This window comes from Lathyrus oleraceus, chromosome 4, assembly GCF_024323335.1.
Source record: "Lathyrus oleraceus cultivar Zhongwan6 chromosome 4, CAAS_Psat_ZW6_1.0, whole genome shotgun sequence".
NCBI classification, from domain to species: domain Eukaryota; kingdom Viridiplantae; phylum Streptophyta; class Magnoliopsida; order Fabales; family Fabaceae; genus Lathyrus; species Lathyrus oleraceus.
Genome location: NC_066582.1, coordinates 484,123,840 through 484,140,800, shown reverse-complemented (window position 1 = coordinate 484,140,800; position 16,961 = coordinate 484,123,840). Strand labels below are relative to the sequence as shown.

Here is a 16,961-nt window from a genome sequence, read left to right as displayed (position 1 = left end):
TTAAATTATTCTACCAATTTTTCATATCACTATTATATATTTCTAATTTACATTTTTTACCATCTACCTTGAATTCGGACACAAGATCGAGCATACATCCCACGTTGTAGCCACTGTGCTATACACTTAACAATACAAGAAATTCATTGAATATTTTAAATCATACGGCATACGGCACACAGCCGAATGAAAAGGAGTTAAACAAAATATTTCATCAATTCAAACATAACTTTCTCTCTCAATCTTAACTTTATTTTAAATTAAAATTAAGATAATCATAAAATAAAATAAAGTTGAGAGATAGAGACTAGAGAGAAATGAGAGGGGGAAATGAAGGAGACGATACAAATTTAAGTCAAATTAACAACCACCCAAATGAAAATTTTGTAAAAGAAACAAACAAAATGTCAATTGTCATGCCCTCAATTGACAATGCACAAGGCTTAACATTAAGTCACTATTGTACTTTAAAATTTCCCATATAGTCCCTTACATTCCAAATATCTAGGTCTAATGATCAATGAATTCTCATGCAAACCTCAAATATTCATGGACCACAGATCCTTCAAAAGCTAGGTAAAACAAACCAAAATACATTATCATCCTAATCACCAAAGAATCACATTACACATTCCTCCACACAAAACTGTATTTTGTTAACTTCCAATTACCATCATGGTAAACAAGAAAAACCATTCACTATATAAATATATAAAAGAAAGAAGAGAAGAAAAACAACATTCACCTACCTAGAGGTTACTGATTTAGTGACCCTGTGATGTATGATCCTCCATGGCATACAAATCCATAAACTTATACAAATAATATAACTCTTTACAAAACCATAGTATATGACTGTAAATAAATATTGGAGCAAAATGATGCTTAATTAAGAAACTAAATTAAGCCAAAAAAAGGCTTAACTTTTAACTTTTTTTTTCAAATCACTTCTACTGATAAGTTGAACTAGGTGTGTATATTGCAAGATCAGACCAACCATGGTTCCCATTCCAGCAACTTGAATCACCATTTTGCAAACCAAGAAAGATCTCTGATTCACCGTTTCTAACATTCGGGTTAAGAGTATGAATATGACCCGAATCCACAACCGGGTCACTGTTCAAATTCTCCCCAAAATCGCCCATTTCCGCCATTTTTAAACCCGACCCATTTGAATTCAGACCCTCAAAAAGGCTCCCGAACCGCTCAGTTGATGCAAGAAGTGAACTAAAACTCCCTCCACCAAAACTTGGCTCAACCGGGTCAACACGAATCCGGGTCGGGTCAGACTCCGGAACTGAAGAAGTTTGAGCTGAAGAAGCTTGAGCTGAAGAAGTGATTGACGGTGGTGGAGAAGATGAAGATGAAGTTGTTGAACGTTTGGGATTTGATGAACGTTTTGTGACTTTTCTTGTTCCACCACCCACAGGAATGTTCCTCAAAGAACCACCTTTTGTCCAATACCTTTTACAGTTCTTGCAAAAATGGCGTGGCTGTGAGAGATTGTAGTTGTTGTAGTAACAGAATTTTGTGTTGCTTGATTCACAACGTGGACATTTGAGTTGTTCTTGTTCAGGAAAATTTGGTTTCATGGGATGAAATGTTGTTGGGTCTTGCATCTTTTTGTGACTAAAAGGTAAGAGCTTGATGTGAAATATGAGATTAGGGTTTTGAAATTTTTGATGATTTTTCAATAAAGTTCAAAGCTTTGGAGGGATTGGAGATTTGTTGTGTGTAGTAAGATCCAAATTGAACTTTTGGGGGAAATGGGTTGCTATTTATGTTGGGTTTTGAAGATGTGGCGAAAAAAAAACAAAAGTGATGAGAAAATAACAAGAGGACAAAAACTTGAGTTATGTTCTTTTTGGACTTATAATAGCTCAATGACTAAAATTAGATGAAAATTTCAGAATTTAGAAGAAATTTGAGTTTGATTTGGAGAAAGTGTTAGAAGGTTATGGATAAGTGGAAAATGGTGTGTGATTGATTTTGAGAGTTTGATTTTTTTAGAACATTGAACACAAAAGATGTAACATTTAAGAGAGGATGGGAGAGAGATCTATATAGGATATTTTGTAGGAGGAAGATGAGTTAACTATGACCACAAGTTGAGTCTTCAAATAGAATCACAATACCGTGTTTTCTCTTTTATCACTATTTAGAGTATTCACACTAGAAGGATATGTAAAACAAGTTCCATTTTTTTAATTAAGTTCATTTAAAATAAAGAATGTGCTTTTAGAAACAAAATGATTTTTTAATCATACTTCAATATTTATTTTTTATTTAACTTTCTTCAACTCATTATTTGTTGGGATTTTTTTTTTGAATAACGCCAACACAAGCACAATATTTATTGTAAAAATTTTAAAACTTTTATCGACATATAAAATAAAATTTGTAGAAAAAAATGTGTTTTTAATGCAGGTAATGAGTTTTGCAATAAAATACTACATATAAAAAAATTATAATTAAAAATATAGTTAATGTTTAAAAAACAGTTTTAATAAATCTATGATACTTTCATATCTTTAATCTTGATTTCAAAACATACATATTTTAAATTATATTTGAATATTTTGAAAAAAAAATTAAAAAATTATCGATTCATAAATATCAACAATAATTTATTTATATTAATATATAAATATAAAGAAATATTGTCGTCATAGATCAAACTCTGAATCAATAATTTATATTTGCATAAAAGTTGTAGATTTATAAAAATATTAAAATTTATTTATATTAATATATAAATATAAAAAAATTATAATCGTCAATTATCAAATTTTAAATCAATAATTTATATTCAATTAATTCAATTATCATTACTTAGGTTATCTCATTCACACATATTTTAAAATAAATAAAATAAAATAAAATTTTAATTGAATTATTTTGTATTTTACAATAAAATAAATGATGGAATTGAATAATATTAACATTATGATGTATTTTCTTGATTTCATCATCTTTATATCATTTTAAACGATAAAAACATAAATTATTTTATTCTATTTTATTTTATCCCATAAATTAACATCCCTTCCAAAAAAAAAATTGAACTTAATCTGTCTTTTTGTAGTTAGAACAAACTTTTAGACTTTATAACAATAATCGTCTAACACAAAATTAGTTAATGAAAATAACATAAATGTCTCTATCAAATAATCATCTCAGTTAATTCACCAACTACAAGTGCTAACAAATAGTTAAGATATTTGATAAAATTAAATTAGAGTTTTAAAAAATCTGTAGTATACTTTTTTCTACGTGAATATAAATATTGATGATTTGAATTATTTATACGTGGAATTTGATTTTTTTAATATATTTTCTTGCTTTTGTTATTATTGAATTTGAGATACATATAAACAGTGGATGATATGAATAGATAGATTCTTAATATTATTATAAAATTAAAATTTGGTCTAACTCATATTTAAAAAAACGATTTTTAAAACAAGAAACAATCTATATTTATTTATTTTTGGATTTTATCTTTTAACCAGACTTTGGTTTTTTCTAATATTATTAAATCAAAAATACAGTAAAAATATAAAAAGGTAGTAGTATTTGAAATGAAAAAAAAATTATGATCCAACATCATAATATATTTTTTGTAAAAGCACAATGCAAATAATAATAATGCTACATAAGCTTGACCGACATGTGTCTATGTTTGAGTCAGCTACAGTTGACTCAGTGGCAAACTGTGGGCCATGGCAAATGCACGCTGTAGCTTCGCGTGCGAACAAAGCAAAGAGGGAGCATCATTCGTACATGTTTCTAAAGAAGAATCAGGACCGTTGATTTCTAATCATGAAAATGAATATGGAACGTTGATGCGAATGTGTGTGATGGTTGCGTTGAGTTACCGTGACCCGCAACACGTGGCGGAACCCGGCGGTGTAAGTGCTCGCTCGAGTGTGACTGACAGATAGAGATTTGTTGCTATTCATTCCCCTCTCGTGCATATTTCACACTTTGGATAACGTTCCTTATGTTTCACTCCTTTTTTTTTTTCAATCGTGCACCATAATTCTCTTTAAATTGAGTTCAAATTAATTGATTATTTTAATATTAAATTTAAATAAAAATGAATTTGAATTTAAACCGAATTGAATCTAATAATACTTTTTAACGGGTCAAGTTTAAGGTCGGTTAAAATATTATTCTCTCAAGTGATTTAATTGATCATTTTACACAAATTAAAAAATTAATAATTAAAAAAAATATTTTAACTAAAATATCCTTATTATTTATTGGAAATGATAAAAAAACAGTATTAATTAGAAAGTAAAATTTAAAAATATATATTAAAAATTAAAATTGATTATTCATTTTAAAATACTTTTTATTTCAAATGGATCACTCATTATAGGACAAAGGGAGTAATGTTTTTTAGATATTGAATATCCTCTGTACGCAACTGTAGAGTAGGGTCGTCCCAATCACTTTGGAGGTCCTGTTCTATTTTAAAATTAGACATTTAATAGATGAAAACACAACAAATAAAAAAAGATATATTTTGTTTAATTATAAATAAAATTAAATATATAGAGACAAAGATAATAAAAAATATTATGTAGAAATTTAATTTATCGAAGTTTAGTTCTTCGCGTTTTTCTTCTCTTATTATCTTCGATTTATAAAAAGAGTTCATACAATTTACTAAAATGAAAAAATTCTTCGAACAATTTTCACAATATTAATAATGAAATGTTTTATTTAATAAACAATCAACAATGTAAAATTATAAATTTTCAAAATCTCACACACTACTATTTCAAATTTATTAATGTAGCGATCCACAATATTCAAAAATATAAATATTTTCAAACTTACATCTTAAATTTTTTTTATAGATCTATAAAATATATTAATAAAAAAAATTATTAAGTTAATTGCAGGATTAAATTTTAAATAAATTTAATATAATTTATTTGGATTGTAGGCTGCTGGATCAGAAATACTTCAATATATTAATAAAAAAATATTGATTAAGTTAATTGCAACATTAAATTAAGTTTTAAAATAATGGGTTGACGTTTTTTATAGAAGTAAAAATATACACAAAATGCAAGAACAAGGAATCGATATATATTAGTTAGTATTATATTTATATTGATCACATTTATCAAATTCGAGACCCTAAAAAATCGGAGGTCCTGTGCGGTAGCACTCTTCGCACCCCCACAGAGTCGCCCATGTTGTAGAGATTAATCTTACGAGTCAGATAGCATCTTAATAGATGTCAAAACTCTCTTTCAAGATAATTAAACATTGTTGTGTGTCAAATGTCGGATTGAATCCAGCATCTTTGGTTAAGCTGGAAGAGTACTCTTACCATCTCATCCAAAAGTTTAACATTTTTATTGTGCTCTTTAAATTATGTTTAGATTGATGAAACATAATAAGAAAAAGCGGAATGAAACATGAAGGAACCGAACGAAACAAAACGGAATAAATATATAGTTTACACTCTATTGTTTAATTATTTTATTTTAAAAAAATTATTCTATCATATACATTCTAAATTAGATAGAACAAAATAATAAAATTGAATGAAAAAAATCTCATTATATAATCTATTTCATCTCGATGGAAAGAGTGGTTAGGATTCTTACACCCAAAATAAATAATATATCTTAATTACGATGTAGATTTGAGGTTGACATAATATTATATATTTTAAATTTGTTACTGTTTTTGAATATTAATAGTGTTTTTTTACTAATATATATGTTATGAATTGAACTTAAATTTATTTCAAGGGTATGTCTAAACTAGTTTTAGACTAGAATTCTCAGATGTTCAAGCACTTAAACGAGATATTTTTTTTATTGATTTGGGTCGAAGATAGAATTTTACATTTATATGTTTAATTATAATTTCTTGTATCGAAGCAGGTTGTTTGACAGAAGTAAGAAAGTGTCGAATCACTTAAATATCAAAATGTTGAAGAGTATCGTGACAGTATTGTTAGACTTATCTTTATTTATTTGTTTAGCTGAGTTAGTTAGGTTTGTTTTGGGTCTTGCTTGAGAAGCAATCCCAAAATCTATAAATAGGGAGTAACTCATATTATTGTATACACTTGAACTTGCAGTTACAAAGAATAAATCTCAAGTTGAAAGTAGAGAGTTACTCTATATGAACTCTTCTTCTTTCCATGCTTTGATAAAAACATAATTCTCTTTCTTCCCAATTTTTCATCTTTTATTTTTGTCTTCAATTATCAATTGTGCAGCAAAATTCTCCATGGATTTTGGTGAACTTCCAACATCTGGTATCTAGAACACTGGCTGAGCAATTCTTAGAAGCATAAAATGATTAATCATCTGAACATGTGTTTTCTTACGAGCCTCCCAATTCTGAAGAATCAGAATTACGAGAATTGGTGCATGCAGATAAATGTTGCCTTTTGCTATCAAGATCTTTGGGATCTTGTGAAAAGCGGGAGTGACACTGCTTGTAATGAACATGACATATGAAGAAAAAGTTGCACACAGAGAATTGAAGAAGAAAGATTATAAAGCTCTCTTTATAATCAATCAATGTGTTGGTTCTGATAGTTTTGAAAATGTTAGTGATGGTGGGTCAATGAAAGAAGCATGGAAGATTCTTGAACAATCATTTGGAGGCGGAGAAAAGGTGAAATAGGTGAAATTACAAACTCACAAAAGAACATATGAATTGCTTCAGATGGAAGACAATGAAAACATAACTGATTTTTTCACTAGGGTTACAAAACCGGTGAATCAAATTAAGGTATATGGATAAGTGTTGACATCAAGATCAATTGTTTCAAATATCTTGAGGTCATTGGCTCCAAAGTTCGACCACGTGGTAGTAGTCATAGAAGAGTCAAAAGATTTATCAGCATTGACAAAGGAAGAGCTTTACGGGACGCTTAAATCTTATGAATAAATAATGGTTGAAAGAGCTGCAGGAAAGTCAAAGAGTGATATGCCTTTGCAGGCTCAATCAACAAGAGAAAAGAATGGCAAAGGGAAGTGCCTCGACAACAAAGGTAAAAGAGGTTACAACAATTCGACTGGTAGAAATCAGCAAGAAGGAGGTTTGTAGAATTATAGAAAACCCTCATAATAAAGTAACCAAAAATGAGGTGTTGTAGGTAGAGGGAGATGTGGTGGTCGAAAACTTGATAAAAATCACATTCAGTGTTTCAATTGTCAGAAGTATGGTTACTACTCAAGTGATTGTCCTGGAAAACATAAGAATCATGAAACTGATGCAAAGTTTGTAAAGTTTACAAAGCATGAAGAAGAAGAGATGTTGTTTAAGGTCACAACAAGAGATGAAGCAAGATTCTAGGACCAATGGTACTTGGACTCAGGATGCTCATCACATATGACTGGTAGGAAATATTGGTTCGTCAACATGAAATCCTCAATGAATAACATGGTAAAATTTGTAAATAACAATACTCTAGTAGCTGAAGGTATTGGTGATTTTCTTATTATGAGGAAAGATGGAAAGAGGTCAGTAACTTCCAATGTATTGTATATATCAGGCATGAAAAATAATTTGCTCAGCATATGGCAGTTAGTCGAAGAGAACTATAAAGTGTCGATCAAAGATAAGATGATTAGAGTTCTCGACTCAGGTGGAAGGTTAATCTTGAAGGCACCTATGTCTCAGAGTAGAACCTTCAGGATTGAACTTAATGTGATGGAGCACAACTGCCTTGCAACTGCAACTAGCAGAGATGAATGGATATGGAATTATAGACTTGGCCATCTCAATTTCAAAGACATCAGAGATCCAAAGATAAGGAGTATGGTCTCAGGGTTACCAAAAATAGACATTCCAAATGAAGTGTCTCAAGAATGTGTGTAGGCGAAGCAGCACAAGAACAACTTCAGCAAGGATGCAGGAAGCAAGTCGAAGGCAATTCTTAAATTCTGATACTCTTATGTGTGTAGTCATATCCAAGTGGATTTGAATGGAGGTAAGAGATACTTTGTCACATTCATATATAATTTCAGTCGAAAGTTGTAAACTTATCTGATCAATAAGAAAAGTGAAGTGATTCAGGTATTTGCCATGTTTAAATCTATGGTCGAAAGACAAAGTGCTTGAAAGCTCAAGATTCTGATGACGGATGGTGGTGACAAGGGATTGTGCATGAGGTGGTGCCACCCTTCACTCCACAACATAATGGAACGGCAGAAAGGAAGAATAGAACCATCACGAACATGGTGAGAAGTATGTTGAAAGGAAAGCATCAAGTCAAAGAATTATGGGGAGAAGTAGTGTCGACAACTACATATTTTTGAACAGGTGTCTGACGTAGAAGCTAAAAGGAGTTACGCCATAAGAATGTTGGCCTAGTGTAAAGCCTAGCTTAATACATCTGAAGATATTTGGATCTATAGCACATAGATATGTACAAAATCAATTGAGAAAAAATTGATGACAAGTCAAGTTAGATGATCCTAATAGGATATCATATTACTGGAGGTCATAAGTTGTTCGACTCAGTGAACAAGCAATTGTGATCAACAGGTATATGATCATAGATGAGCTTAAGGAATGGGATTGGACTGAAAATGTCAAGAAGGATTCAGTGAGAATCTTATGTAAAGAACCAGCAATTGAAGTAAAAAAATAAGTTCAACAAGAAGAAGTCAGAGGTCAAGCAAGCACAAGCAGGCCTCAAAGAACAAGACACATGCCTGCAAGGTTGCAAGAATGTGTGATTACATCATATGATATGGTCGATGATGAAGGTGAGTTGGTACACTATGCTTTATATGCAAATGTCAAACTAGTCAATGCAGTTGAGGCATTGAAGGATTCGAAGTGGGTGAAATCAATGAATGAGGAATTGATCACTTGTCGAATTGCCTCAGGACAAGATGGCAATCAATGTGAAATGGGTATACAAGGTGAAGTTGAATCCCAAAGGTGAATTAACTCAACTCAAGGCATGACTTATGGCAAAAGGATTTCTTCAGAAGGAAGGAGTCGACTTCGACAAAGTTTTTACACTTGTTCCTAGGATCGAAATAATCAGGTTAGTTGTTGGTCTAGCAAACATGAACAACTGGCACACATGTTAGATGGAAGTGAAATGTACATTCCTAAATGGCCTCTTAGATGAAGAAGTTTATGTTGCACAACTAGTTAGGTTTGTGAAACATGACGAAGAAAGCAAGGTATACAGGCTGCATAAAGCCCAGTATGGACTTAAGAAAGCTCCAAGAGCTTGGAATAAGAAGATAGGTATTTTTCTGAGGGAAAAGGAATTTGTGGAGTGCACAACTGAGCATGGAGTATATGTAAGAAGAAGTAATAGTGAATTGCTTCTACTATGTATCTATGTCGATGACATGTTAATAATAAGAAGTTGCAAGAAGGAGATCGAAGATTTCAAACATGACCTAAGTGAGGAGTTTGAAATGTCATACTTGGGAAATCTCTCATATTTCCTTGGCATCGATAATCTACAAGAGTGATAGAGGTTTGATGATGCACCAAAAAAGATATGCAAGCGAAATACTCAAGAGATTTGAGATGCAAGATTGCAACTCAACTTCGACTTCAGCTGAGCCCAAATGCAACTATCAAAAGAGATAAATGAAGATGATATTGATCCAATATAGTACAGAAGATTCATTGGGTCACTTCGATACATTTGTCACACAAGGTATGGTCTAACATACAATGTAGGTATGATGAGTAGATTCACGCAGAAGCCAAAGGTATCACACCTGGCAGTAACAACGAGGATACTAAGGCATCTCAAAGGAACTCTCGACTATGGCATTTTGTTTCCTGCAACTGATGAAGGAAAAGAATGCAAACTAGTGGGATTCACTGACTCAAGTTGGTGTAGTGATGTTCAGGATAGAAAATCCACAGCTGGATATGTGTTTATGCTAGGTTGTGCACCAGTTTCTTAGAGTTTGAGAAACGAACCAGTAGTAGCACTATCGTTGTGTGAAGCAGAGTACATAGTTATTCCTCTTTGTGCATGTCAAGCAATATGGATAATGAATATGGTCGAAGAGATTATAGGGAAGAATCAGGGAACAATAACCATGAAGATTGAGAACATGTTTGCTATCAATCTGGGGAAGAATCCTATAACGCATGGACGAAGCAAGCACATCAAAATGAGGTTCCATTATCTTCGAGAGCAGGTAGCAAAAGTGAAGCTAAACTTGGAACACTGTTGAACTGAGAATCGGATTGCAGACATCATGACAAAGGGAGTGCATGTTGAAGTGTTTAAGAATTTAAGGTCTATGATGAATGTAGATAGCTTAGACACAATGAATTATGTGGTGTTTTGAATTATAATTCCTTGTGTTAAAGCAGGTTTCTCGACAAAAGTAACGAAGTGTCGAATCACTTAGGTGTCAAAATATCAAAGAGTATCTCGACAGTAATGTTAGATTTATTTGTTTGTTTAGATGAGTTAGTTAGGTTAGTTTTGGACATCGCTTGAGAAGCAAGCAAATCCAAAATCTATAAATAAGAAGTAACTCATATTATTGTATATACTTGAACTTGCAGTTGCAAAGAATAAATCTCAGTTTGAGATCAGAGAGTTACTCCGCAAAAACTCTTCTTCTTCTTCCCCTACTTTGATAAAACCTTAATTTCCTTTCTTCCTAATTTTTCATCTTTTATTTCTTTCTTCAATTATCCACTGTGCATCAAAATTCTCCATAGATTTTGGTGAATTTACAAGATTATGTTATATTTTCCATTAATTTAATATTTTTATGGATATTTTTGTATTGTTAAAAATAATAAATATTTTTCTTTTTGATATTTCTCTTTTCTTTCTCTTATACTTAATAATATAATATGATCGATTTTATTTCTCATTATTTTTTCTCCTTTTACACCCTCCCATAGGCGGTTTTAAGGCCCGGCCAGGCGGGGTACATGCTCGGGCTCTGGCCCAATTGTTTTTTTAGATTTGCGGTAAAAAAAAGAGGCAAATAATAGGTAAAAAAGGGAGAAAACAGAAGTAAAAAAAAAGAAATTGGAAGAACGAAGCAAAATAAATACAACGACCACTACGACAAAGCAAGACCGAGACTTTGAAATCTGAATTTGCGATCTATTTCTTTGATGTTTTGGAGTTTTATCTTCTTTTTTACGGTAAACTACTTTTTACGGTTTTGCTTTCATAGTTTCGAGCTAATTTCTCGACACAATTTTGAGCGAGTTCTAGTTTTGTGGTTTCGGTATTGATTATAAATACTAACATACAACATTATATAGTTAAGTGGATGAATGTTTACCTGTTAAAAATGCAGAAAAATACAACTTTTGGTCTTACGCGCAAGGTGTTTGATAGAATGATTTAACCAATTTCTTGCCTCTTGTCACTTCATTTATTTCACTTCATGATGGTTATTTATTTTTGTTGATGATTGTTGTTGTTGCAGGTTGTGGTTTATGAATCGGTATCAAATTCTTCTCTTTGCCACCATTTTGCAACTCACACACTATGATGTCAAATTGCCTCAACCAAGTTTCTTTCCCTTTTTTGCTTTTGTTTCTAACAAATTATGGTGTTAAATTTTTGTTATTGATTGTTTCACTTTATGTTACATGAGGTTCAATACTTCAATTTATGTTCACTTTATATAAATTATTGGTTCAAAGTAGACTCAGAAATTAACTAAGAAAAATGTTTTTTAAATTTAGTTTGTACATTTTAGTTAGAAAATAAAAGTTTATTGTTAACTTGCTGCTAATTTCATGAACCATTATGAATCACATGAAATGATGTTTCATGTTAGATTCAACCTTAGGTTGGATATGGCTATGTTAGTTTTAATATTTTCCCTGGCCCAATTAAATTAATGATCATAAGATCTTTTAAATGAGTCATACATTCCATTCCATGATCTCATTTAATCTTCATACTAAAGCCTTTGAAACAAATGATTTTAAAAGTAATGACATTACTTTGTGGTTACTGACATTGCATGATTTTAAAATTCTGCCCAGACCAATTAAACTTGTCTCATTAGTTTTGTGGTTACTGACATTACTGTTTCATTTAATTTTAGAGTTGAGGAGATTTTTGGTTGATAGAGCAAGTATTAAGAATGTGAATGTTGTGCAACCGGAATCCAAATTAGAACCACGCCTAAGGTGGTTAATGATTTTAACCCAAACAAGATTATGCATGATCCAGGTCGTAGGAAATAAATTAATGAGTATGCTTTGGATATTCAAGACCAAGTGAGGAGGGAAATATATTGAAGGGTCCAATGCAACCAGATTTTCCAAGTCACTTGATGATATTGATATTATTCAAACATTCACCGCAAAGAAGTCTCAGAAAGGATATTTGTCTCCTAGTTTTATTTAACACACTATTGTAAGGTTGTCTTTCATCTTTTATATTTTAAACTATACTTTTGTTGAAAAAATGACGAGTCTGTTTTATTTTAATTGATGACTATTTATATATTATATACAATGTGAATTTGCAGTCTTTAAATTTTTGCTCGGGCTTCATAATTTTTCTGGCTCTGCCACTGCACCCTTCCTTACATATTTTTCTCTTATCACTTTTTCTTTACAACCAACCAATTTTTTAAAAGCCATAACAACTAGTTATTCAAAGTAAATAGGAGACCATTGTGTTTTTTTTAAAACAACAAAACAAATTATGCATTGTTTGTGATGACATGTCATTACCCTTTCTTTCATATGGATTACTATATATTCTAACATCACTCACGACAAAAAAAAACTCCAAGAAGGCTTCATTGGACCCTGTATGACAAATAGGTCTTAAGAGGAACTCAAACTTTTAAATTCTAATGTTGATCCATATTTACAACTTTTAAATTCTAATGTTGATCCATATTTATTGGTTAAGTTTAAATTGAGTCCTTGATGAAACGTTGTTATTGCATGAATTCGATCGAAGAAATGGATCAAAACAAATTAAAGAGGAGCAAAAATGAAGAATAAAGACCAAAGAATGAGGAAAAATATCTAAGTGTGGAGAAAAAGAGACTTAGTGAAAATCAGGTGAAACGGGGAGAAAAAGCATGCAACCACTAGAATAACCACGTGCATCATCATACGCGATAAGAAAGTAACAATTGCATCCCGCGCGTGATACAAGTCATCACGCATGTGATGACCCCTTTTCTGGGGTTTTCTGACGCCTTCTGATCCATTCTGAAGGCTTTTTAAGAGGACATTTTGCACTTTTTCAAGGGCTATAGAATTCTACAGCAAAAATATGAGTTTACAGCACTAAAAGTGATTTTTAAGAGAATTTGAAGCCATTGGAGGCCAATCATTCAAGGTATCTCTTATGTAAACCTTCTTCATTGATTTTGGTATTTTAATTTGAATTATGAGTACCTAATATTCTCTAGGTTAGGTTGTGTTATGATTAACGTATTTTGACATTGTTGAGACATATGTTTGATTTGATATTTCATGAGTAATTTAATTTATAATTCTATTCAATTGCACCTTGGTCTTAATGATTTTTATGTGAGATACTTTTCTAATTTAATTTTGGGCACATATGAAATACTGACCATTAGTTTATTTATTGGACCTAAGGCAATTGTTGTGCTTACACTGGTTGAATAGGGATAAGAGGCCCTGAGTAGTGGCATAGGAATTAATGCTTTGCTCCATAGCCTAATCCTACTTACGCTGGTGGACTAGGGATATAAAACTTCGAGTAGTGATTAGTGAGTTATATGGAAAGGGATGACTTATATCGATTTTGTTAATTCGTTGTGGAATTATAATGACAATATCATTCATGTAATGCATTGAACATTAACAATAGATAAATAGGGGATTTTATACACAACCTGACCAATTTCTTCTTATTGTCAAAACAACTTTATTTTATTTTCGCATTCAAACTCGAAACTCCCCCCCCCCCCCCCCCCCACACACACACACACACACACACACACACACAATTTACTATATTCTACGCATTGCACAATTTTGTCTTGTTTAAATAGAAGTCCTTATGGATTCGATCTTATTTTATTACTGCAATATTACCGGTACACTTGTCGAGAAGTCATCAAGTTTTTGACACCGTTGTTGGGGACTGTTGATAATTTCAACAAGGCGACGCTTATACAATGTTTAATTTTGTTTTATTTTTATTTTCAATTGTAAAAAAAATTGTAATAAGTTATTTTTTGTTTCTTCTTAAATTTTCTTTCCCATTCTTTCTCTTGTTAGTTTTATTTTTGTTTAATTTTTTTTAGTGCAATGCTACTAAGGTATTTTTATTTTTATTTAGGTGCAAGGTCAAGACAGTCATGCAAGAGGAAATAATTGCTACTTTAGAAAAGTTCGCAACTTATACAAAGGAACATGGAGTGGAAACTCTAATTCAAAAGATTGCGGGAAATTATTTTTGAAGCAGAACCTTACATCAACATTAAGCAATTATGGGAGGAAGATTCATCTTCTCAAACTGAAGAAACCTTGAATGAGTTCATAAAGATTACTCAAGTTAATTTCCAGAAAATCATCAGGCAACAAGACACCTTGCGAAGGGGCTTGGAAGCTTCCTTCAGTAACTTAGAGATGCAACTTGGTCAAGTATCGAGCCAATTAGCATTAAAACTTAGATCTGGTCGGGGTTTCAATGGAAATAATTTAGATAGTCATAGAGATAAAGAAATTGAATGAGAATTCAAACAGGAATGTGAGGTAGTCGATGAAGGAGGAGTTGAAAAAGAGAAAGATGAAGAAAAGTGCATAGCACCTGATAAGGGAATAGAAGCAACAAAGGTGAAAAAGATATGTGGGAATAGAGTCATTAATGCAAGATGAAGGTTATCTCATTTCGGATGAAGCTTCGATTTTAATAATTCGTTCAGACTTAGATATCCAATTACAAAATCTTCAACAAAAGAATAGTCCTGCACCTGGCAACAAGGCTGATAAAATAGAAGAAATAGATGAAGTATTGGATGAGATTTATGCCTTGTATAATACTATCAAGTTGAAAAGAATATGGAAGAAAAAACTTCAATTTTTGAACGTGGTGGAATTCCTACCAAACAAAAGGAAGAAGAAGGGTGATATATTTTTCTTGTCATATATGTCACCCTAACACAAAAATCGAAAGGTCAAGCTTAGGACCTTAAAGAAGCGCTTCGTGGGAGACAACCCATCAAATAAGTTTTTGTTTCATTTGTAAAATTTAAATTTAAATTTATTTAAATTAAATGTTTTAATTTTGTAGCATGTCACACAGCAGGACAAAGACTTGAGAAAGGGATTGAAAGAAGAAAGAGAGACTAAAAACTCTCTCTAATACTATTTTGTTTTTTAATCTCTTTTCACTTTTTAGTGTTGTTATTGTTGTTTTAGGTAATAGATCCAAAGTGAAGCCGCCCCTCTCGAGCATCATCATCAATCTTACGAGGGAAGAGTGGACCAAACAGAACCAAGACTTCAACAACGCCATGCAAGACGTGCAAGACTTTTTCTGCTCTAACGACATGTTAATTTTTAGTTTTTTCTGAATTTGTATTAATTTATGTGATTCCCTTTTACGTTCAACAAGTCAAGCTCTCAAGTCAGTCTAGAATTTAGCTACACTACTTGGTTCCCCTTTGTATCAAAAAAATTGTGTTTGTCTTTAATGAACAAGTTTATAGTTGTTGTTTCTTTCAGATTTACAAATTTGCAACTTTAGCATTGGATAAATGAACTAAAGCAAACTCGATCATCAGAAAAGAAACTTACAACTTGAAGGCAAAGGATGGGAAAAGAATCAAAGGACTTATATTAAACCTTTAGATACCTCGACTAGTAAGGTTTGAGCCAAATATATTCCACTGTTCATTATTCTTTCTTATTGAGTGTATTCATGCATCATTATTTTATTAGGTTTGATATATTTTAGATTAAGTTTGTCTTGTTTGATTGACACACACTAAGCCAATTGTATGTTTATAACTTTGAGCCTTTTTAACCATCCAGTAGTAATAGGTATATCCATTTCTAACCACTTTAAGCTCAACCTTTCTTTTGGTGACTTAGCATAAATTCTTAGTTGTATGACTTGAAAGATATTATCTTTCCACCCTCGCTTGGGAGTTAGGTAGAATTGTAGTTCTTAAGTGATATGAAAAAGATTAAGTTTGGGGTTGCTTTTGGAAGTGAGCAACATTTTAAGTTTGGGGTTAGGGTACTAGAGAAAAATGGTCAAAAATTCAAAACTTTGAGAAAAAAAGAAGTGGAAAAAGAAACTTCTTCAAAAAAATAAGGATTAAAAGAATGCAAAATGCATAATAAGGACCAAAATAATAAAATCTCTAGTACCATCAAGAAGTAACAAAGAGCTATGATAATAGAAGGAGAACTAGGCATTTAACTCCAAAGATTTAAACCTACTTTTCCAAAAATATCCCACCCTAACATAAGGCAAGATACAACCTAAAAAGCCCTTAAATGTGTGTGTTTTGATTTCTTTGATGAATTATATTAGAACATGATCAAGTTGAGTATAAAATATTTTGCATGTTGATTGAGAGAATACCTTATCCATTGAGTGAGTCAAGGTAAGACAAGAGACAGGTTGAGTACTTGTCTTAGTTTGAGGATGTTTTAAGAATTTGTTAGATTGAAGCAGGAAACTAGAATGATGGTCAGGTAAAGAAAAATTTATTTGGTGATGTTCAATTGCTATTGTGCAACTTGTTTTCTGTTTGGAACTTGCATTGCAGAAAAGTTACTTGAGGACAATCAACGATTCAAGTTTGGGGTTGTGATGACATGTTGTCATTGCATGAATTCGGTATAAGCGTCAGATTAAAACAAGTTAAAGAGGGGAAATGAAGAATAAATACCAAAGAATAAGTAAAATAACTAAGTCTAGAGAAATATGGACTTAGTGAAAATCAGGTGAAAAGGGGAGCAAAAGCATGCAGCCACTAAACTAA

The 16,961-nt window shown here is 31.7% G+C and overlaps 1 protein-coding gene across 1 annotated transcript; it reads right to left on the bottom strand.

Annotated features, from left to right (window-relative positions):
- Window positions 1-443: 443 nt before the first annotated feature.
- Window positions 444-2,128, bottom strand: LOC127076423 (dof zinc finger protein DOF1.7). The gene has a single exon (XM_051018076.1). The coding sequence runs from the start codon at window positions 1,617-1,619 to the stop codon at window positions 951-953; it is 669 nt and encodes a 222-aa protein (XP_050874033.1). The 5' UTR covers window positions 1,620-2,128; the 3' UTR covers window positions 444-950.
- Window positions 2,129-16,961: the final 14,833 nt, after the last annotated feature.

Excerpts from the sequence above, each read along its gene's own strand:
- LOC127076423 (XM_051018076.1), bottom strand. The coding sequence starts at position 1,619 with ATGCAAGACCCAACAACATTTCATCCCATGAAACCAAATTTTCCTGAA.